The 24,107-nt window shown below is 33.8% G+C and overlaps 2 protein-coding genes across 2 annotated transcripts; both read left to right on the top strand.

Annotated features, from left to right (window-relative positions):
• The first annotated feature begins 582 nt into the window (after nt 1-582).
• On the top strand, nt 583-10,068 carry LOC131027939 (calmodulin-like protein 7). Its single transcript, XM_057958035.2, has 2 exons — nt 583-943; nt 9,803-10,068. The coding sequence occupies exons 1-2, from the start codon at nt 583-585 to the stop codon at nt 10,066-10,068; spliced, it is 627 nt and encodes a 208-aa protein (XP_057814018.2).
• A 5,173-nt stretch (nt 10,069-15,241) lies between these two features.
• Nucleotides 15,242-15,703, top strand: LOC131027938 (calmodulin-like protein 7). The gene has a single exon (XM_057958034.1). It carries the CDS (start codon nt 15,242-15,244, stop codon nt 15,701-15,703), a length of 462 nt encoding a protein of 153 aa, XP_057814017.1.
• Nucleotides 15,704-24,107: the final 8,404 nt, after the last annotated feature.

The following is a 24,107-nucleotide window of genomic DNA, read 5'->3' as shown; positions in this document are numbered from 1 at the left end:
ATGCTTTCTATAAAAAAAAAAAGCCTTTCCTATGACTTGCCGGACACATGGCCGTTTCTTTGCTAGCTGACAAGACCTTTCCCATGACTTCACTTGGTTGCCACATGACCATTTCATTGCTGAGCCAATAATTTTCCCATCACTTTCTTGCTACAGCAGTTTTTCCATGACTGGCTCATTACTTGGTATTTTTTTACTGGACGAAAAGAACTTTCCCATGACTTGCTTGCCACATGACCATTTCTTCATAGAAGACCTTTTCTCATAACTTACCTGCCACATAGCTATTGATAACACAAACTTTATTAAAGAATCGACTCACGTAATAAATGGACATGTAACTTACATGGAGGGATTCTGTCAACGGTCATAATTTCTTATACGGTGTGCGAATGGACGACATCTTTTTCCATATTCACATTAATCCTTCCACATCCAAAACAAGGATCGTTCAATGATGCTATAAATACAGTCATATTGCAAGGAACATTACTTCAGGCACAATTAGGTTTTAGCTCTATTGGGTTTTTCTGTGGCGCAATTTTAGAGTTTAACCGACCTTAGTCTGCCCTTGAGAAAGGAATGGCCAATCTCGATGAGATTAAAAGAGTGTTTGAAATTATAGATGAAAATATGGATGGAGTCGTGAGTGTGGTTGAAATCAGCGGCTTCGTCAACGGAATTGGAATAACAATTTCGGAAAAAGATCTCACATGTTTATTCAGTTCTATCTGCATAGCTGAAGAGAATTGTAGCTCGGTTCGATTTGAAGAATTTGCGCATCTATATCAATCCATCTTCACTAATGAAGACACCGAATCAAAGGACCTGATGGAAGCTTTCAGAGTTTTTGATCGGAATGAAGATGGATACATCTCTTCCACTGAGCTGCAACAAGTCCTCTCCTCGATGGGATTGATCGCGCAGGGCCAACACTGCGAGGGTATGATTTGCAAATTTGACTCAGATTGCAACGGAGTGCTAGATTTCACGGAATTCAAGAATATGATGGCTTCTAAATTCTAGAAACAAGAGTTTCTAAAGCTAAATTGACTTATCATCGACTTGATTAATATATGTATCAAAATGTCTGGTATAATACTTAATTATTCTGTGTGCATAAAAAGGAGCAATAGATTTTGACCTTGTGACTTCTTTGTTTTCTACTAGAATTATTTTATCAATTTTACATATAAATGTAAATGACTCTTGATTGCTTATATATATAAATGCAAATGCTTATATAATTTGCTTTCAAATGATTTAATATAACAGTTTCCCCAACAAAAACAAAGAATACCATTCCTAGAATAGATTCTCCTGCCCATCCTCTCCCACTCCCAAATTCCAACTCTCTCTTGTGGAGCTGGGAGAAATTCGCCTCCTAAGGTGGCCTTTGCTGAAACTCTTATTGGGGATCCAGATAAGAAATGTCTCCGCTGTGCCTATACCCTTGAGATGGATTTGGACCAAGATGTGATTGACAATGTGTCCCTTCTACTAGTAAGGGGTTGACCAGCGGAATTAGCCACCTATGGCCTTCGGTTTTTGACTCGCATCAATTTTTTTATTTTAGATAATTGGAAACCTTTGCTAGAGGGTATTTTTTTATTTTAGATAATTGGAAACCTTTGCTAGAGGGTAATTTAGTTATTCACTTTTGTGTTAAAGGTTTTTTTTTTGGTTTTTGTGTTTATTCTGATTATTGTGAGGCTATTTTAGCTGCTAGGGACTGGGAATGGGATTTGCATGCTCTTCCATCTTCGAGACTCCTTTCAATTAATGTTTCTTTTATTTGGGTGAGACTATCTTATCACCCTTACATTTTTGGTGTGAATCTATGTGGCGATAGGCAATGTTATTGGTCCTTTTTTAAAATTTGACTCTACAACTAGTAACATCTCTAATATTTCTTATACTTGTTTAATAATCGATGTCGACCTCCCCAAAGGTTTGCCTAGGAAGATTATGCTAAAAGTAAATGGTGCTCCTTGGCCACATCAAATGAATTATAAAGGCATCCCTTTTCGATGTAGGAATTATTTTGCTACTATACAGTTGTTGTCATCTTGTCCTTATGGCTATTGTCTTCCATCTTCCCCAACTTGGTGAATGAATTCTCATCATGATCATCTCACACTATTCCTAGATATTTCTTATAATGATTTTACTAAGATGCTTCTACTCCTCCTTTTGTTCTTGCAATTCATTGTTCTAGTTCCTTTGTTGATCCCAAGTGGCCAATTGTTGTCTCTTCTAATCTTGTAACTCTTCTATAGGATCATATGGTTGTTCTAGTTACTCGTTCACTAGATGTTTCAAATAGCTAGATAAAGGCTTCCTACCCTCAACCATTTGACTTCATATTTTCAGCATTGTTTAGATAGTTTCTCCTCCTTTGCTTGTGAAAAGAATTCAAATTTTACCATTGATTCCTAGAAGTAAAAGTCTTGTTAAGAAGGCTCCTTCTTCTCAGATTTTAAAGTCTAAAAATCTGTACCATAGTTTTTTTTGTCAAACTTGGATGTTTCCTAAATTATTCTAGCCTTCTTGTTTCTCTACTTGGTTGCGATGATTTGTTATTTTTGAGTTTCTACATTGGTTCAATTAGTTGCATATTGTAAAGGTTCACTTGGTTGTTTCATTTGTATAGTCCTACTTTTTGTGCCTCTTGGGTAACATTATTATTCTATCTTTGTGAATTTTTTTTTGGATGGTCTTTCATTTAGATATGTAATGGGTTGAGGCCCCTTCCTCTGCTTATTTTAATTACAAACAGGTTGCTTCTATAATAATAAATTTAAATATAATAATTAGTATATATGATTCACAAATATATTTTTAATTTTTTGTTTTAATGTATAAGTTTATTTATTTATTTATATATAAAATAGGTTGAAGATATCCAAATTCAATGGCACTTTATTGTTATGTGAAAAGAATGGTAAAAATTAACATACAAGCATAATCGTTTAGACTATTGTAATCACGATGTTTGTAAACATATCAACTTCAATGTATATGTTACATAAAAATGATAAGTCTTTCTAATGTACAATTACATATTTCTAAGAGAGAAATAAATTATCTATTGTTAGAATTTTTAATGTGTTTATTTAATAAAAAAAGATATATTAAAACTTAAGAGCTTTTTTGTGCTTAATCAAAAAATAATAATAATTAAGACACAAGGATATGATGTTAGAATGTCAGACTTGTGTGTTGAATTCTCCTTAATTTTGTCGTATATGTTAGATAGAAATGATAACTAATGTTAAATTGCAATAAGCTATTTCTAAAACAAAACAGGGAAACATATTTTTTTATTCAAAACTTTGATTATTAATAAGACCTAACTAGTAGGCCACAAAATAGAGCACCCCATCTACAATATAACAAATAAAACACTCACTTACGTTAGGGTCCCATAGAGAGGGACTTCCTTAAAAAAATTAATGGGTGCTATTAATATTTTTTAGGATTATTTTATTGTGGGTTGTCCCATAAATTTTTTAGTGTAGTTCAGGCTTAAGAGATTAAGCTCCAAAATTTATGGAAGCGGGTGGTCTCATGATTTTATTATTTAACATATTCAAAGTCATGTAAGTAAATAAATAGAGAAAACATAAAATAATTGATGAAAATTCAAAAGCATCAAATGATTGACAAGTGGCAATAAAAACACATAAGGTGGTGGGGTAATTAAAGAAAAGATTTCAATTAATCCTATAGCAATTTTTTTGATTTCATGTGAGTTCCTACTCCTTAAAAATAGATTATAAAGGTCTCCTCATGGGACCTCAACCTTACTAGTTTCTGGATTTGATTGTGTGTCTATTTTTAGGATCAACATTTTAGATCACACTCCATGATTCATTATCAAAATGTGTGAGAGTGCCAAAAGATGTAAAATACTAACTATAATTAAAAGAAAGAAACATGTAAAATAAAAATAAAAATCCATCTTTCATTTAAAACAATAATAAAGATAGAAATATATATTATCACCTAACAACACATCCAAATATAATTCAAATTTTGAAATGCTACAATAATTTTCATTATACAATGGATCTAAAATGTTTTCTTATTAAAGTCTATGTTTTCTTATGCCTATTTGTCTATAGATTTTTTTTATAACATTGACTTAAAATATTTTTAATACTTTTAATTAAATATTTTGTAAGATTTTTTATTAAATAAAATCAAGTCTCTAAAATTGTTGGACCGAAAAAACATTTTAATTCTCACAACATTTGCCTAACCCAAGGGTTTTAGTAATGTTTGATTTACTAGAGCCCAAACATAAAAAACAACTATATTGTAAATCTCCTTAGCTTCAGGGGTTTTTTGTCATTAGGATGAGTGATCACCCTCACTCTTATATTTTGATATTCTCTCTATTGTATTCAAACATTTTCTATATATAATATACATACATGATTTAAGTTTTCTCAAAAAAAAAAAAACTTCAAAGATTTAATTAAATGAAAGTTAATAAAACTCCAAATGTCTTTTTGTTTATATGACTTAATGAATTCAATCTTTGATATAGTATATTTGTACTTTTCGAATTAAACTAATACCAATTACGTTAAAAAATTCAATAATATTCATGTTTAAAGTATTAATTGAACATTTTCCTAAGGAAATGCATATTTCAAAACTTAATAAAGGGACAAATATAAAGAAGGTTGTAGCAATAAAAAGTAGTTTAAAGGATATATTATTGTCACAATAATAGAGTACACAAGCACTTTATATCCTGTGTATGTGGTTACAAAGATACAATTTCTTCCCATGTACTTGACTTATTAGCTAAAATTTATAGTGTAGTACATAGTTAATCGACAAAATTTATACAATGTTTAAAAAAGAACTAATAATTGTTGGAAGATGAGTTATTTGTAGTGATAGGGTTGTTGGCAAGAGATGTTGTTTTAGTGAAGATTGATGCATGGAAGATACTTAGGGGTTGTCATTGATGGAAAATCAGTTTAGAAATCACATCCGATGTACATAGAATTGGTTTACTTAAAGTCATTTTATTCATAAGGCATAAGTCTGGAAGGTAGAATATAGTAACGGGTGGATGTGAATATCTTTATTTTGACTAGATATTTTTGGTTGCGATGATAGAGGCAGTTGATTCAAGGTTCAAGGTAGATTATCTCATGATCCTGATATCTAGTGTTGATTTGTGAGCAATATTAAAGGTTTGGTATTTGGTAATTCAGTTTGAGCACAACTATTTTTTGTGTAACATGTGTTGCGGAATCTTAGGGTTGATTTCGGTTATTTGTTTCATGTTCAAGCTGATTAGGTCAACTTATGGGAATTTTTTTATCATCTTCTTTTGGTCTTCATTTGGAGTTGCAAACAAATTTAGCCAACTTGGTGATACATGTTTCATGTTGTGTGTTATGCAGTTTTTGGAAGCTAACATGTTTAATGATTCTTTTGTTGCCACGGATATATAAGATCAATTTGGTTGATCATTTTGGTGTGTGTTATGAGTGAGAGAAATCTGTATGAGTAAATTTGCAATTTTGGTGAATGTCATTGAAGGTTTTAGTAGTTTGATGAGTGACAAAGTAGGAAAATAGAGCAAAATGACAAATCAATTGCAGGATACAAATTGAGCCTAACCGGAACTAAATTTTGGCATATGTAGATGCTACACTTAATTTCATTCATTATTTTAATCAATTGTAATAACCTATAAGGCAGTGATCCTTCCTCAGGTTGTAGCCCTTTTGTATTTGAGTAGTGTGCCTGAATGCAAGTGCATTCCCCTTATGTAATATTATAATACTTTTGGCCATAGTATAGTAATATTGTGTGTTCAAATCAGACTGCAGTTTTTCCCTTTCTGAGTTTCCACATAAAAATCTTAGTGTTATGGTTGCATGGTTAATTGCTTCATGTTTTTGCATTTAACTTTCATTTTTATGCATCTGATGGTTGAAGAAATATTAATTTTGCAAATTCTAAAATATTGATTCAACCCCCTCTTAATGTTCATTAATTCCAAGAATTGGTATCAGAGCTTAGTTCCTTAGAAGAAGCCTAATAGTTTGAGGAAGATCAGGAAGATTGAATCAATGGAATTGAGTTTGCAGAGACAACTTAGTGTGGCACTTGAAGATCTTGATGTAGCTAGAAGCAAAGTAAGTTCTCTGAAAAGAAATCTGAATGCAATTGAAGACTTCATTCAGACATGGAAAGATCAAGTGAGTACTTCTAGAGAAAAGAGAAAGGAGCTGATGGATAAACTCAAGGAGAAAGAAGAACAAAGTGTTGACAATCAAGCCCTTCAAGACAAGACAGATGAATGTGAGAAGCTTGTTAGAGATAATGTAGCCCTAAAGAATGAGGTGCAATCCATTATGATGAAGTTGAAAAAGGAGATGGAAGACTGGAAGAAGAGTGAAGAAAATCCGACTCCTTTGTTGAAGGATAGATTTGATGAATGTTGCAGAATGACATATGAGAATGATTAGTTGAAACTTGAATTGGTGCAATGCTAGAATGATGAACAAGAACTTGAAAGACATATCATAATTTTGAGAGATGAGCTATCTACTGCTAATAAGTATAAAGAAAAATTCAAAGCTATCTCAACCCAGTTTGATGAGATGCTGGAAATTCAAAGACATGGAAAAGATATGCGAGCACCTGGATTTGAGAAAGGAGAATCATCTGATTTTGGACAAAGCAATCATCAAAAGAACAAGAAGCCTTTGCTAAGACAACCAAATTCTTATAAATTCAATGGAAAATTGGGTCATATGGAAAGTTAATGGAGAATTAAGATCAATAATGTGATGAATAATGGTCCTACCTTTACCAGTCAATATTTCATATGCAACAAATTTGGTCATAAGTTAAACATGTATAAATCAGTGATAAATAACTTTCAAAATAAGAGATTTTATGGTTGTGGAATGTTTGGGCACATTTCTAACCATTGAAAGATGAGACCAAATTAGATGAACTTCAACCCTATTCAGAGAAATTTTGTTTGCCATACATGCAACAAATCCAACCATATTGCAAGAAATTGTAGAAGTAAGAATGCTCTGGTAGACAAGAATAATTTAGATGAAAAGAGAAAAGCTAAAGTGGAAGAGATCAGAGATCAATATAAGAAGATGTGGGTTAGAAAGGAAGATTCAAATGTCCAGAATGGCTTCACACCTGATTCCAGTATTGGAACCTCATCTGGTAACTAAGGCACTTTGGAATTAGGGGGAAGTTTTTCATATAGATCTTTAAAACCCCCTTTCGGAGATCTATAACTAGTCAAGGATGGTTGTAGATGATGCAGATAAGTCATGTAGTTGATATCAAGAAGATTTCATGTCTATCTGAGTATCCAATGATGAATTATTAAAGATGTAGTGTATGTGAAATATTTTAGGGTTGCACATTTATTACAGCTTAAAGTTAGGTTTTTGGAAGATTAAAAAGCATTTTAATCATTCACTCTTCACATTGCAAATGAAGAGTAAGAGTAGAAGAGAAAGAGGAATGAGATTGAGTAGTGATAACTGAGCTTAAATCGGTCAAAGATTCGTAGAATTTGGTTGAGATTGAAAAGGTATTTATCTATCTCTGAGTTATATTTTCATACCCTAATTTTGAAATGGCATATGCATTTTCTATTATGGCTCCATTAGTGGTTGATATTATTGAGAGATCAAGGCCCATATTGAAGAGGCATCCATTCAAATCTGTTGAAGATGATCCAAAAGGTCTTTTTCCTTTGTTCCGTATGGTGTGCTACATAACGAAGATATTAGGGCATACATCCACTACAATGTTGAGGAGCTTGGAAATGCAGATATGCTATTAGTGTACGCTAAGAATATTATGGATGGTATGGGAAATATGAAGCCAAAATTCAAGAAATTATAGGATAAGGGTTTCATCCAGCTTATTCATTTTTTGGTGTTCGATGAACTCGAATGGGTCCGATACATCTTGAGTTAAATCCATAATGAGTTCATATGGCTAGATCAACCTCATAAGATCACAACACAAGCCATTCAAACAATTACCTATTTGAATGCAATTGGTAAGATCCTATGTCTGAGAAAAGTACAAAACACAATAGTGACAACTATTATCGGATCCCAATATGACAATCGCTTGATGACAATTAGTAATATCATTGAGCATGATGTCATATTTTCTTCAATGGTAACTCGATATAAGGTATACAAATCCAACAAGGAAAATTCAATATTTGGTACTACCATATGTGCTGCTGATCAACTGCTCAAGGAGTACAAAAGGTATGATCTCTGCAGAGTGCTTCTCAGTGAGCTATTAAGCAATATGAAGAAGATAAAACAAGATAAGAAACACGTATTCAAATTTGGTTCCTTGAATGTTTGTTTGGCACTTTATTTCTTGAATGAGATTCCTCGAACTGGGAAGATTCAATGGGCCGATGATAAATTGGTGGCGGTCCAAATCAAGGAAGGATTGTAGGGTTTAGGTGATACTGTAGTGTAGAAATCTACTTTGTGGGAATATTTTAAATAGCTTCAAGCCATGATGTGAAGCAGAGAGGATCTTGAAAGATATAGTAGAAAAATATGAGAAAACAATCTCCTTTATGGTGGCCAAGGACCAATGTCATATGGAGGCAGTTGAACTGAGAACTATTTGGATCATGCCCATGGGGTATGAGGTGGATACAAATAAAATTGATGCATATGCTCAACACCAGTTTAGTCAGCTAGTAGATGAGAAAGAAGAAAGGTTTGAAACATACAAAGAGAAGGATCTTTATTTGCATAAGGAGTTTACTAAACCGACAATTAAGAGAAAAGTAAGAAAGGAGGTTGTGGAGTCGGCAGACCAAATGGGTCTATAAAAGGATGTTGTGCAGAGGGATAGAGAGCAAAAAATTCTAAAGGAGGAAGACATAGTGAAGTCCAAAACTAAATCGGTCTCCATTCCTCGCAAGTAGGCCAAGCCAAGATAGAGTAATTTTGTACCTATCTCTGGTATGCAGAAGCTTATTCTTCCACCTAAGTCATAATCAACATCAATCAATGGAGAAAAGAAGAGAAAGAAAGACAAGCCAACAAGAAAATATGTAGTTATTGAGGAAGAAACCAAATCAGATGAAGAGGCCAAAGAAGTAAATAAGACAACCACTTATTCTTGAGCGATGAAGAAGCCTCATCCGGTGGAGCCCAGTCGATCAAGAAGCCAAGAGATAAAATTGATCCATCTTGTAGAACAAAAGTGAAGAAGAAGCAGAAGTCAGAGATAGACGAAGCTCTGAAATTCTATAAAATGGAAGGTACTTATGAATTTGTGCTCCAAATGACTTTGCAAGAAATAATTGATGAAATTATTTAGGATGATAATTTGGAGAATGTGATTGTGTATTATAAAAATTTGGATGATAAAGGTCAGAGAGAAATTGAGGAAGGAGTGGTTTAGTTCATGGATATTTATAGTAAGATATTAATAGAGTTGTGATCCATGATTCCTAGAAGCTTGTATGATATTTTAGATGCAAGAAGACATACAACAAGTCTATAGGATGAGAGAATAAAGAAGTATGCATTAGTGAATCTATCCTCTATCAGTTCTAAAGATGAAGTTATTATATTGTTAAATGTTGCCAAGGATAAATTCCGAAGCAATAAGAGAGTTAACAAATTTATGGTAAAAACAATAGATGAGGTGACCAAAGAAACTGAAATAATTTCAAGAGAATTTTTGATAGACTAGAGGTATGATGTGAATAAGGTGCATAATGACACTCATCTGATAGAGCAACCTCAGGATACATCTATTCCGGAAGTGCATGTAGCCGTTCCCGAAAAAACAAAAGATCAAGCGTCTATGAAGGCCACTCTATTAGGGAAATCAAATGAACATACCACAATTGATGATGTTGATGTTGCTAATGATATCTCCAGTGAAGCTAAACATGATCCTCTGGAAATAGAATTAGTGTCAGAGAAGAGAGTTGCAGAGATAGGTGACGAAGAGAAGGGTAAAGATGATGAAAAAGATGAGAGTGTGGAGGAAGCTTGAAAGGAGAAAGGAGAGGAGAAGGCGGATCAAGGTCCGGTAATAGTGGAAAGAGACACTGTTGCTGATAGAGGGAAATAAATTACTACTGATTTAGATGAATTTGGTCAAGGACCTATTGATCTAAGCTCTTTATCTCTGATTCAAGCATTGAAGTAATAAAATATCACCCAAGCTAAATCTAGCGAGGACTTACTTAAGTCTCAATTTGCTGACAAAAAGTTGGAGAAAATTATGCCATCTTTCAAACCGGACACATCTGATCCCTCTGGTAAGCTTAAGAGCTTGTTGAATGTTGTAGGTTCTCATTTTGAGTCTTTGGAGAAAGTAGCAGATGTTAAGTTTTGAATCAGTTTAATGCTATGAGGTTGAAAATATTTTTGAAGACGACTGAGGATGATAGGATAACCTTAGTTCCTACTATGAAAAGTATTCAATATGCACTAGATGAAGGTGGTTAGTTATACAAGTCATGTCTAATTTTGTCAAAGTTCACTATAGACATTGACAAGAAAATAAGAGAATATGAAGGCCAACCAACTAGCATATCATTGTCATATTCACTCTAATCACTCCCAACTAGTAGTTTTGAACCACAAGTTTTGAGCATATTAGATAAGATCAAGAGTGTAAATGTATAAAAGGAAGGATTTTTGAGTAGAGTAGCTTAAGTGAGGAGTCTTATCACTCCCCTGATAGGTTATTTGATGAGCAGTATGCAAGATACTAAGGATGCTCTGAATTCAAATGTTCCAACAAATAGAAGAGGAGTAGAGATACTTGCTTATCCTTTCAATGGAATGATCAGGATTTTGGAGACACTGAAGAAAGCATGGGATAAACTCTTGTTGTCCCTTAGGACAATTTTTGTAGACATATTCAATTTTTTGTGAGAAACTATACATACCCTTGTATATAAGTTTTGGTAGATTCCTATCTTTGGAATTACTATCAAAGGGGGAGAGAGAAGAGTGAAAAATGGTGCTAATTCTCAAGGGGAGCTTTTATATTCTTGGTGAGTCTAAAATTTAAAATTTTGAAGTTTTGCAACTTTGAGTGTACAGTTCATTTTCACAGTGTTGCCATCAATGCCAAGGAGGGAGATTGTTGGAAAGAGACATCATTCCGGTAAATACTAATGCATGAAATATGCATAAGGGTTCTCATAGATGATGACTCAATTCAAAAAGCACATCTGTTGTACATATATTTGGTTTAACATAACTCATTTTATTCATAACGCATAAGTCTAGAAGGTGGAACATAGTAACTCGAGGATGTGCATATCTTGATTATGACTGGATAATTTTGGTTGCAGTGATAAAGGTAGTTGATTCAAGGTTTGAGGTGTCTTATCTCATGATTCTAATGTCCAATGTTGACTCATAAGCAAGATTAAAGGTCCAATATCTGATAATTTAGTTTGAGCTGAGCTATTTTGGTGTAATGTGTGTTGCAGAATCTTAAGGTTGATTTTGGTGATTAGTTTCATGTTTGAGGTGATTGGGATGACTTATGGGAAGTTATTATCATCTTGTTTTGGTCTTTATTTGGATTTATGGACAGATTGAGCCGACTTGGTGATACACGTTTCATGTTGTGTATTATGCAGTTGTTGGAAGTCAACATGGTTAGTGACTCTTTTTGTTGGTGCGGATATATAAGATCGATTTGGTTGATCATTTTTGTGTGTATTATGAGCAAGAGAAGTCTATATCAGAGAATATTCAAATTTTGCGAATGTCATTGAAGGTTTTCGTGGTCTGGTGAGCGCTAGAGCAGGAAAATAGAGTAGAATGATAGATCAGTTGTAGGAGACAATCTAAGCCTAATCAGAACTACATTTAGGCATATTTAGATTCTATACTTCTGTTCATTCATTAGTGCAATCAATTGTAATAGCCTATAAGGCAGTGAGCCTTCCTCAGGGTTGTAGCCCTTTTGTATTTGAGCAGTGAGCTCTAGGAAGTGTGGGTGAATACAAGGGTATTCCCCTTATATAATATTATCATACTTCTAGCCATAGTATAATAATAGTTTGGGTTCAAATCCCACTATGGTTATTCCCCTTCCGAGTTTCCACGTAAAAATATTGGTGCTATAGTTGCATGGTTAATTTCGTTATGTTTCTACATTTCATTTTCATTTTTATGCATCTAGTTGTTTAAGCATTAGGTTAATAAGTTTGCAAATTACAAAACACCGATTCACCCCCCCCCCGCTTAGTTTTCGTTGATTCCAACAAGGTTAAAATTAGAAAAAATATATATATTGAAATATGATGAATATTCATGAATGAGTGGGTGGACAAAAAACCATTTTTTATTAGGTTCTAGAATAATTGAATTATTCAAATACAATCTTACCCAAATTAAAGAGTTCCAAGGAGCTCAAAATATCTAGTTTCCCACAAGATATATAAAGTAGGATTTGATTATTACCTATTAGTTTTCTATTCATAACGATTTTACACATAACCTAGGTTTCTTTATAACACGTGATTTTAGAATAGAAAATTGCCCAAATTATTAAAAAAGACCCAATTCCATCTACTTTAAGTTAGTATATTTTTACATCATCAAATTATAGGAGATTTTTATATGGCTTCATACGTGACATATTTTATAGACATGCAATAATGAATTTTAGCTCTCTATTAACCAATGAATGTTTATAATATAAGATCTTGGTCCACATTATTTTAAAGGAGTTAAATGCAAATGAGATAGAGGTTAAAATTGTCACTATTAGAGGTAAATTAGACCTTGCCATTTAGGAGAAAACCCATAGAACACTTATTCTTGGAATGCAACTTATCCTTGTAGATGATTTAAATGTGAATAAAATTATTTTTTTGTGGATTGATCCTTCTACATTGTTATTACAACTTAGAGGGAAGTATAATAATTCCAACAGGTTTCATTGAGTTCCCCAATGATTCATATGTGCCAAGTATAGGGTATTGTGAGTATTCTAGTTATGATTCTCGTTATTCTAATCATTTTGTTTCCCTAGACCAAAATATCCCCCAACAACCCTATCCTTTCTGCCCTCTATGTAAGGAATTTATTGAGTTTGAGGAGGTGTCAATTTTTAAACCTACCCAAACCCAATGTACTCCTTGTATTAAGTTACAAAAAAAATTGAAGAGGTTTGTTATGCATTCAACACCCTTATTGAGCCATCTAAATGGAAATGACACAAACTCACAAGGCTAAAAGAAAAATCTAGATGTTTGAGAAATTGGACTTCAAGAATGCCCAGGAATGGCCAAATGAAGAAAGTAATAATAAGGCATGGAAGAAAAATAGTGAAAAGGCGTAAATATTTAAGAGCTTGAGGGTTACTAAAAAGTAGATTAAAAATATCAAGCAAGCAGCCAAGAACCCTTTGCTAGAAGTGGAAGTGGCTAAACTGAAACAAAACTAAGATGCCCTTATGAGAAATATCAAATAATTAATCAACTACTACAAAGAATCAGTAAAGAACAAGACCCTCAATATTCAAGTTTTATAACAAGATCTGGAACATTAGAAGGAGAAAAAGGAGAAGAAAAGGAGGGGAGAAGTAAGTTCTATAGCTTAGAGGTTGTATAGAAGTCATATAAAATGGAAATATATTATCAAATTCCCTAATTCCACCATCCATGTTAATGTAGTTACCTAATTTTATTTGTAAATTATATAGGATCTTTTGAGTGCTTGATTTTTTTCTTATTTACATGTAGACTATTTATTTTATTTTAACATGCATTCGATATCTCACATGTACATCACAGTGAGGGGTAGTTGCAATGTTAAAATTACATATCCATACACTTTTCACTAAAGTATTTTAGGTTTTTCTAGCTTAGTGTCCTAAATATACTAACATGCTTACAAGTTGCATATTCTTACCTAAGTTAACTCACTACATTAGATATATCAATCCAGTTTATCCTAAATACTCGAATATTTATTCTTGATACTCTTATCCACTTTTCATCACCCTAAATAAGAATTGTGGGTGCATACTTTTGCACATAGGAATCTTACACTACTCATTAATCATTTAAAATTTGAAATTTAATGTCATTGATAATTTACAAGTCATTGTAAGCCAATTTAGCATACATTACATTCATTTGTGTGTTTGGTTTCTATATTTAAAGACATTCATTCATTTTAAAATAATCTAGGAGCTATTAAGGAGCATGTCAGGCCCATCAAAAGAATTATCATAGAGCATTTAAGAAAACATTCTAACATAAGTTAGCAAATTCTCCCATTAGGCACTTGAATGAAAAGAGCTCAACCATCATGATTCAATTGATTCTTTAAAGCTATTTATAAACATTGCTATACTTTACACAAATCTAAAGAATAAAATAAGACAAACAAATTCTAGCATACAAAATTGTTCCAAGTTAGATTTGTGACTTTTAAGCCTAATTTCATGCACTTAACTGGATTTGCATTCACAAAGATCACTTATGCATTAATGGGTATGGCTAAACTGGCTCCAAAAAGGCGTTACAAAATCCGTGTTATTGATTTTTTCGAAAATTACAGATCGTGAACGTGATGAGCAAAACAAGCTACGGCTTTGATTTTCGGAAAAATCAATAACACGAATTCTATAATCCCTTTTTAGAGACAGTTTATCAGTATCCTACACCAATACTATCTCAATAAAATTATAAATCAATAATAAAATACAAAATCTGAAAACATATATTTTTAACATGAACAAAAATATCAAGAAGTTCAGCTCTTATTACCTACATTTAATTTATATAATTTTACGTGAGAAGTTCAAAATTTTTAATGATCAATATAACTATTAAATTTAGTTTATTTGCTCTAATAATTCTCATTTGATTCACCTAAATGATTGCTCATGACTTGCCCGCCACACGGCCAATTCTTCGATGGTTAGTTGAATCGGTCGGTGGTCGTATTTTTGCGATGGATAGTCCAAAATTGCGAAGGTTGACGGAATCAGTCGGTGGTCGTATTTTTTTATAATTTATGTGCGAACAGACAACTTCTTCTTCACTGTTCACCCCTTTCCTCCTAAATCCAAACAAGGATCTTCCTATCATGCTATAAATACAGTCATATAGCAAGGGACATTATTCCAAACACAATTATTTCTTAGCTTTCTTACGTTTCTGTCTTTTGCCCTTTATAAATCAATGGCGAACCTTGATGAGATCAGAAGAATTTATGAAATTATAGATGGCAATGCAGATGGAGTTGTGAGTGTGGGTGAAATCAGTGGCTTCGTAAACAGACTTGGAATACCAATTTCAGAACAAGATATCACATGTATGTTCAGTTCTCTGAGAAATGATGAAGACAAATTTAACTGCGTAGGATTTGAAGAATTTGTGCATTTATATCTGTCAATCTTCAGTAACGAAGACGTGGAATTAGAAGATGAGTCAAAAGATTTGATGGAAGCTTTCAAAGTTTTTGATCGGAATGAAGATGGATATATCTCTTCCACTGAGCTGCAGCAAGTCCTGTCCTCTCTGGGATTGATCGCACAGGGCCAACATTGCGAGAATATGATTTGCAGATTTGATTCAGATTGCAACGGAGTGTTGGATTTCATGGAATTCAAGAATATGATGGCATCGAAACTCTCTGCATGATGAACGGATCGATGTATTAGCATTTCTTATATAATATTTAATTGTTCTCAATTCCTCGATTCGACTTTACGACTTCTTAAATTTAATTAAATTTAAAATTATAATTTGTAGATTATTTTAATACAATTAGGAAGTATTATATTGAAGGGCTTTAAATTCTTCTTTTTTGTTATCTTATAGGGATTTATTTATATTTTTTTTTTTATGAAATTATAGAGAATTCTATAGAATTATAAAGTATAAAAGTTAAAAAAAAAATAGAAATAAAAACTAGAAATATTACATTTAGAATTGCAAAATTTCAATTAATATTGGAAAAGATAGAAAGTTTTTCTATGATTTGGTGATTGGTATGTCTATTTGATAGCTTGTAGGACAATAATGATATCATTTTCTAGTACAAAAACTCTGAAGAGAGACAAGATTGATATTTTATGACGAAAGGATAGAAACATTACTTTTATTGAGATAAAAGTGTGCGAAGAAATGGGCATTAGATAAAATGAGATTATTTCTAGGCCCGAAAAATGGATGTAAGAGCATTCTAAAAATAACATTGACTAAGTAAGGACACACCATTGAGACTCACATGCCAATGAAGATAGATGGCTTTTTTGTGTGAGGTCATTAAGAAGAGACTAGAGTGCATATATACAAGATGAGCAACCTGCTAATTATACATGAAATAAAGGGAGTATTGCATGAAGAATTCCTAAAATCCATCATGCGCATATGGGGATGTAAAGTGGAAAATTGGACCCTAGTGGTTCCCCACCTAGGAGAGAGAAAGGAAACCACTAGGATGATTTCCACTTGGGAGATACTTTACATTCCAAAGAGGGGTTGAATCCACTAGATCCAAATCCAAGGGAAATAAGGATGTGAATACCAAGTCAATTGCAAGGGTTAGAATGCAATTTTCCCTCTTTGTAAATAGATATGTTGACTTGTTGACTATGTAGAAAAGGGAGACAAAATGGATGAAATAAGGAACTGCTGGTTCAGGATCGCGCTATAACATCGGATCTAAGATATTTAGACTGATACAGGTCCGCCTTGTAAATTTGGAGAAAAGTTGCCAAGACCAATTTGAAAGTATACTTGGTCCTTCAAAAAATCTACGCACTGAAAAGGGTTTTTCCATCTTCGCGAATGAAGTCCAAAACTGCAATTACAGCTAGGCACCTACAACCTACACACAAAAAAGAAGGGGAAAAAGGTTGTGGATAGGGGTTTGCCTTAGTCAAACCCCGGTTGTGGAATCAACCTTGAAAGAATGAAATTGCAAATGCTTAAATGTAAATGAAGGAAATGTATACCTTGTAGATCTGCACTTTGTTGATGATGGTTGCTTTGCTTATTGAATGTAATCACAAATATTGCATGAAATGGCATGTAACATGATAAAACTTTGACACACACACATGCTTGCAAATGAATATTGTAATGTTGCTCCAATGGATGAATGAAGAAGACACATGAAGAAGAGAACTTGATGGATGCTTGAAGACCTAAATACTTGATGACGATAATGAAGACCTTCTGCTTGAACTTTTTCTTATTCTTTTGTATGCTTGTATCTCAAATGAGGGAACTATGTTTGCTTTTATACATGCCTAAGAGGATTAATTTTCATCCTAGTGAAGGCCGACAAAGGATATTGTAAGTCCCCAAAGATTTAATTATGTTCAAGAGCCAGATAGACCCATCTTAGGGTCACCCTAAGAGGGAGGACAGGGGTGCCACGCCCCTGTCCAATGGGGATAGGAGTGCCATGCCCCTATCTTGCCCTATCTTGGGGCCTGGACAGGGTCCTGAGGTGTCATCGAGGCTTAGATGGGAGAAGTTCACAATGAAGGGGCAGAGAGTGGTCTCAATCGAGTAGAGAGATGTAGTCACATCGGTGAGGGCCTAAGATGTGGTCAAAATTGCAAGGGTTGCAATTTTATGATGCTACATTTAGCCCCCACTTTAGCAGGAGTATGGCTTATGCCAATACTACTAGTAAATTAGAAGAAAGAGAGAGACGAAGATGAGAGATGTGGAGCAATACCACGAGGAGTATAAGACATCACTAATCTTGAGGAATAAAGCCTCCAATTTTAGGATCTTAACTCACTCAAACATATGCAAGAGTACACAAAATAGAAAGAACAAGACAAACAAAACAAGACAAAGCACAAAAGACACATGACAAAAAAAAAACACAAGACCCTGCATCAACTAGCCGAAGAGACCACGATACAAATGTCTCAAACAACTAATTGAAACACAAAGACAAATTCCATCACATTAACACCAATAATCACATAAAAGAGAAAATTTGACATCATCTATGAACCACCAATAGTAAAAAAATGAGTTCATGAGAGGAAAGAGAGACAGAACATGAATACACACATTGGTGATCCATGAGAAGAGAGGTGAACAAGAGGAACCATGGACATCTTGCCACTAGAATTAAGTGATCCTTGGAGAAAAAAAGTACATGGAAAACTAGCCCCTAGATTTTGTCTAGGTGATCCATGTAAGGGAAGAGGGTGAGAACGCTATTAGTTCCACTCAACCTTGTGCACATGTGTGTAAGTGAGGTTCGAGGCACCTCATAGGAGTTTATGCCCGAGTATGCTACAACCTGTATAAAATGTATAGTAGAAATGTAAAAAAAGTGACAACATCTCACTCTAATAGGATGCCCTCTGGTTCCAGGAATATCCCACTATATAACAGAAAAGTGGCGACATCTTTCTCTAAGAGGTTGTCCCTTGGTTCCAAGAATGACCCACTGTATAAGGGAAAAGTGGTGACATCTTTCACTAAGAGGTTGTACTCTAGTTTGAAGAATGACCCACTGTACAAGGAAAAAGTGGTGAAATCTCACTCTAAGAGGCTGCCCTCTAGTTCCAAGAATGACCCATTGTACAAGGGAAAAGTGGAGACATCTTGCTCTAAGAGGCTACCCTCCGGTTCTAAGAATGACCCACTGTACAAGGGATAAGTGGTGACATCTCACTCTAAGAGGCTGCCCTCTGGTTCCAAGAATGACCCATTGTATACGGAAAAAGTGGCAACATCTCGTTCTCAGAGGCTTCCCTCTACTTCCGAGAATGACCCATTGTACAAGAGATACAATGCACAAGAGAAATATAATAGTAAAGGAGAAATGTGGGTTCCCCCCATTAAGATGTCAACATAGTTCCATGTTGATATCTTAAGGAGAGTAGAACAAGGATACCTTCATTCGACATGAAAAATATATACATCATGCAACAATTTCATAAATCCAAGCAACAGAGGGAATACTCTTCAAGAAAGGATAAGATAGTTGAAAAGAGATATCTTGCTATAAGTGTAAAGGAGATCCTTGGAGGAGAGGAGATCTTTGTTCAAAAGACATCTACCTCTTGTATAAGAGAGAACCCTTGAGAAAGAAACAACAATCTCACACAAGGAATGAAATCAAGTAATGAAACTTGCACCTTCCACAATGTAGGAAATGGTGGATCCTTAGAGAAAGAGAGAGAGAGAGAGAAATCATTGCCCCCCAAGTGTAGAGACAATGAGAAGAGCTTACACAATCTTCTAGAGAGAGATTAAACATAAGAAAATGCACAATGAACTTACATGAACACATGCAAGAAAAGATATTAGTCATAAGAATAGAGAAATAGCATCACATACTTCCTAAGAGGGATTAGTCATAAGAACATACCATTGTAAGAAATGATAATCGCATATGAAAAATGCAGCTGCTAAACGAAATAATGATGTAGAAAGAAAGAAAAAAGAGCAAAATCCTTGCCCCCCAAGTGAGAAGAGAAAGGAGAAATGATACACTTCTTCTAATGGTGATTATTTTTAAGAAATATGCCTTCCTTAATGGAATAAATCCTCTCAAGAAAGGGACATGTACTTCATGAGAGATCATTCCATGCTAGGGGGTATATCATACTTGTGAATAACCGAAACCATAGAAGAGGTAAGTTTTCCAAGAAAATAAAGGCAAGAGAAGAATTGGATTACTCATTAAAGATGCTCCTCTCCAAGAAAAGAGGAAAACCAAAGAACAATTATATGCTCACCTAAGAATAACAATTATATGCTCACATAAGAAAAGAAGTGCAAAGGCACTATGTTCATGTCAAGGAAGACATCTAGATCTATTGTAAGAGAAATTTGTGCATGGTAATATTGCTTTTGAACAAATTTTTTAAATGCATGACATTTTCCAAGAGAATGTGAATATGTATCATGAAAAATGCAATATTCCTCACCTTTCTCTTTCTTAAGATTCTTGTTTTGGTTTTCAGGAGGAAAGGAAATTGTCTTATCATATTTAAATCTCCAATAGATTCTTGTAGCTAGTCTTTGAGGATGTTTTAATTCATTTTATTGACATGAAGAAGAAGAATTATTAGAAGAAGAAGGATTATCAACCACGATTCTAATTTTGCCACTTTTGATGCCATCTTGAATAGATTTTTGAAAATCAGGGCAATGATCAGCATTATGATCATGGGTTTGATGAAATGAGCAAAAAGGACGTTTTGAAGAAGAAGCATTCTTCCAGACTCTTTTGATTTGATCTATTTGGAGATAGTTTTTAAAATTTAAGAGCCTAAGGAGTTCATCCATAGAGAGAGGAGTCTCACTTCCTAGACCTTTTGTAGTAACTTGTGTGGGAGGGTTTATAGGGATACAAATTCCTCGCTCAAATTTCCCAAGTCCTTGTCCTCTAAAACTTTGTTTTGTTATTATATGAAAGCCATATCTATAAGAATATTGCAAATGAATAGTTTGGGGAATAGGATCATGAATTTATTTAAAATCTAATGTGTAATGGGGAATAAAAGGATTTGTAGATGAAGAAGGAAGACCACGTCAAAAGATAATCTGCTTTCCTTTATCACGTTTATCCTTTTTGGGAGATTGGGAATAAAAATCTTCATCATCTAAAGGATTGTCTTTACTTATTTCTATGTGAGGGGAAAGATCATGAATAAAACTTAACATCATCCTCTCTACATATATTTTGATGTTGAAGATAGAGCCTAGGAGAATAAGGAGGGTCTAAAGATGTAAGAATGTTAATATTTTGATTTTCCCCCCTTTCTCAAGGGTATGTGTATAAGAAGAAGATGCACCAATATTGCTTTCCACTGCTTTCTCCTTTTAAAAAGGATCATTGGCTGATATAATACCTCTCATCTTATTCACACAAGATACCCTAGAAGAGGTGCAAGAATTAGGATCTCTAGGGTTGGGATCTACAAAATCCTTAAGGTGATTAATATATGAAATGGATTTTGTTAATAATATCACCATAATGCAACAAAAAAGATACATGAAAGCTTTGAGATCAATTTGAAAAGGAAACGACTTTGAAACCCTAGCAACACAATATGACCAAGTGCTATGAATGAAAAGAAGCAACATTAAATGAAAGAAAACATTATAAAACACATGATTGTAATAAATATATGTTCAAAATAATGTAATCATTTGTGAAATGGAAAATAAATCTAATACATTAATTGTCATTGAAAGTCTCTTAATTAAAATCTTAATTTACTTGAAAAGAAGATCTAAATTTAGGACCTTTTTATGAAAATTAATTTAAAGTTAAGAGTGTGGAAATTTGAATTTGTATTCGACCTTAAGGGGTGCAAAAATTGATAAAGTATGGCAATTTTATGGATTTTAGCAGAAAAATATAGTCAATTTTGACTCCTAAAATTTCGAGAAAAAAGCCAAAGACTAGGTGCAAAGTGTACCTGGTCCAACTAACTTTTTTCAAAATTTTTAGAGATTATAGAGATTATTATTTTATTGTAGAATCCAAAAGAACAACTAATTTGGAGATGTCTAGATTAGTCAAATTAGCAGTCGAAGGTTGAAATAGGAGATTCTTAAAAATTAGAGTTTTTCTTTTTAACAACTTACTTTTCAGAATGAAAAGATTGATTTGAATTGCAATTTTGAAATAGAAATTAGATTTGAAACAAGAAACAACAATTCTAGACTTCACAAGCTCAATTTTCTTAAAATGACAAATTAGGGTTTCTATGCAATTAACCTTTAAAATTTTCAAAAAGATGAAACTTGGAAATGAAATTTTGAAATTAAAGTTGCAATTATTAAAATCTAATAATAAGAAATTAAAATTAAGGTATAAGGACTTTGGGTTCACCAAAAGGTAAAGTGGAAAATTGGATGCTAGTGGTTCCCCACCTAGGAGAGAGAAAGGAAACCACTAGGATGATTTTCATTTGGGAGATACTTTACATTCAAAAGACGGGTTGAATCCACTAGATCCAAATCCAAGGGAAATAAGGATGTGGATACCAAGTGAATTGCAAGGACTAGAATGCAATTTGCCCTCTTTTGTAAATAGATATGTTGACTTGTTGACTATGTAGAAAAGGGACAAAAAATGGATGAAATAATGAACTACCGGTTCGGGATCGTGTTGTTACTTTGGATCTGATATATTTAGACTAATATGGATCTGCCTTATAAATTTGGAGAAAAGTCACCAGGACTAGGTTGAAAGTGTACTTGGTCCTTCGAAGAATCCACATGCCGAAAAGGGTTTTTCTGTCTCCGCAAATGAAGTCCAAACCCACAATTATAGTTGTGCACCTCCAGCCTACACATAGAAAAGAAGGGTACAATAGTTGTGGATAGGGTGTTGCCTTAGTCAAACCCTAGTTGAAGAATCAACCTTGAAAGAAAGTAACTGCAAATGCTTAGTTGTAAATGATGGAAATGTATACCTTGTAGATCTGTAATTTGTTGATGATGGTTTCTTTGCTTCTTGAATGCAGTCACAAATATTGCATGAAGTGGTATGTAACTCGATAAAACCCTAACGCACACATGCTTGCAAATGAATGTTTAAATGTTTCTCTAATGGATGAATGAAGAAGACACATGAACAAGAGAACTTGATGGATGCTTGAAGACTTGAATACTTGATGACGATAATGAAGACCTTCCACTTTAGCTTTTGCTTATTCTTCTATATGCTTTTATCTCAAATGAGGGAATTATGTCTCCTTTTATACATGCCTAAGAGGATTAATTTTCATCCCATCAAATGTCGAAAAAGGAGAGTTTAAGTCCCTGAAGAGTAAATTATGTTCAAGGGTTGGATAAACCCATCTTAGGGCCACCCTAAGAGGGAGGCCAAGGGTGCTAAGGGGGGACAGGGACACCATGCCCCTATCTTGCCCTATCTTGGGGCCTGGACAGGGTCTTGAGGTGTCATTAGGGTAGAGATGGGAGAAGTTTAGATTGAAGGGGAATAGAGGGGTCTCAATCAAGTAGAGAGATGTAGTCACATAGGTGAGGGCCTAAGATGTACACAAAATTGAAAGGGTCACAATTTTATGGTACTACAGGGGAACATAGATATATCTGTTGGACATTGTTTCTACTAGGATATGTTGTTGTCATTGATGTCAACATATTCATTCTCCAGTGATTGTAGATTGTCTCTTTTGGATTATGGTTTGGTGTATGGAGTATTTATTGTATTAGTATATTCTTTTGTATTGGTTTTGGTGATCTAGGAAGCTTAATTGATCATATTAGTTGATTTGGTTTTGCAGTTTGTTTATCTGATCAATACTTTGTAGAGTTCTCTATTTCCTCTGGTATATTCCAGTGTGATTAGAACTTGTGCTAAGAATTTGGGATATTGTTTTAGATGGTCTTGTGTATCTTCATTTTAGATGGTTTATGATTTGGTGCTCCACAAGTTATCTATATTCGTGACAATTGCTACTGTTTGAGTGTTCTTGAGTTTCAAATGTTGATAGATGAAGATTTGATAACTGGTGGTGCAGTTATTGGTAATGATTCTAATGTGCTTGTTGGTGTTTCTTAAGAATGTCCTATTGTCTTGATGATCCATATTGATCGATGTGTGAGTTGTTGGTGATTTTTATAAACCGGTGATGTTCTTCATGTTATGTGGTTTTCTTGGAGGTGTAGCATGTTGCGGTTGATCTTGATGCAATTTCTAGTAGTGTTACGTGTTTGGATATTTGATCTAGGTCCATGTTATGTAATGTAAATCATTATATTTGTCCAATGGTCGATTTGCATCATGTGATGTAATTTTGTAATTGTAAATTGAGGGTTTAGTTGACCTTGTTGTCAAGGTTGATAAATTGTATAAATAGGTAATATTGTCATGTAATTTAGGTATTAAGGTTGTGTCTACATTATCAGAGAGTGGTGTATGTGCAATCAGGTGATTCATCCTTCGACATTGTGATTGAGCAGAGTTTGGTGATGCAGATCAAACATTTGGAGATGCTATTATTGAAGTTCATTCCTTCCAGATTGTAGTCTAAATCTTGTTGCAAGTCAGTGAGACTTCCATGAGGGTTGTAGC

Source organism: Cryptomeria japonica, chromosome 3 (assembly GCF_030272615.1).
Source record: "Cryptomeria japonica chromosome 3, Sugi_1.0, whole genome shotgun sequence".
Classification (NCBI taxonomy): Eukaryota; Viridiplantae; Streptophyta; class Pinopsida; order Cupressales; family Cupressaceae; genus Cryptomeria; species Cryptomeria japonica.
The sequence above is the reverse complement of the archived record's forward strand: the minus strand, read 5'-3'. Positions and strand labels throughout refer to the sequence as shown.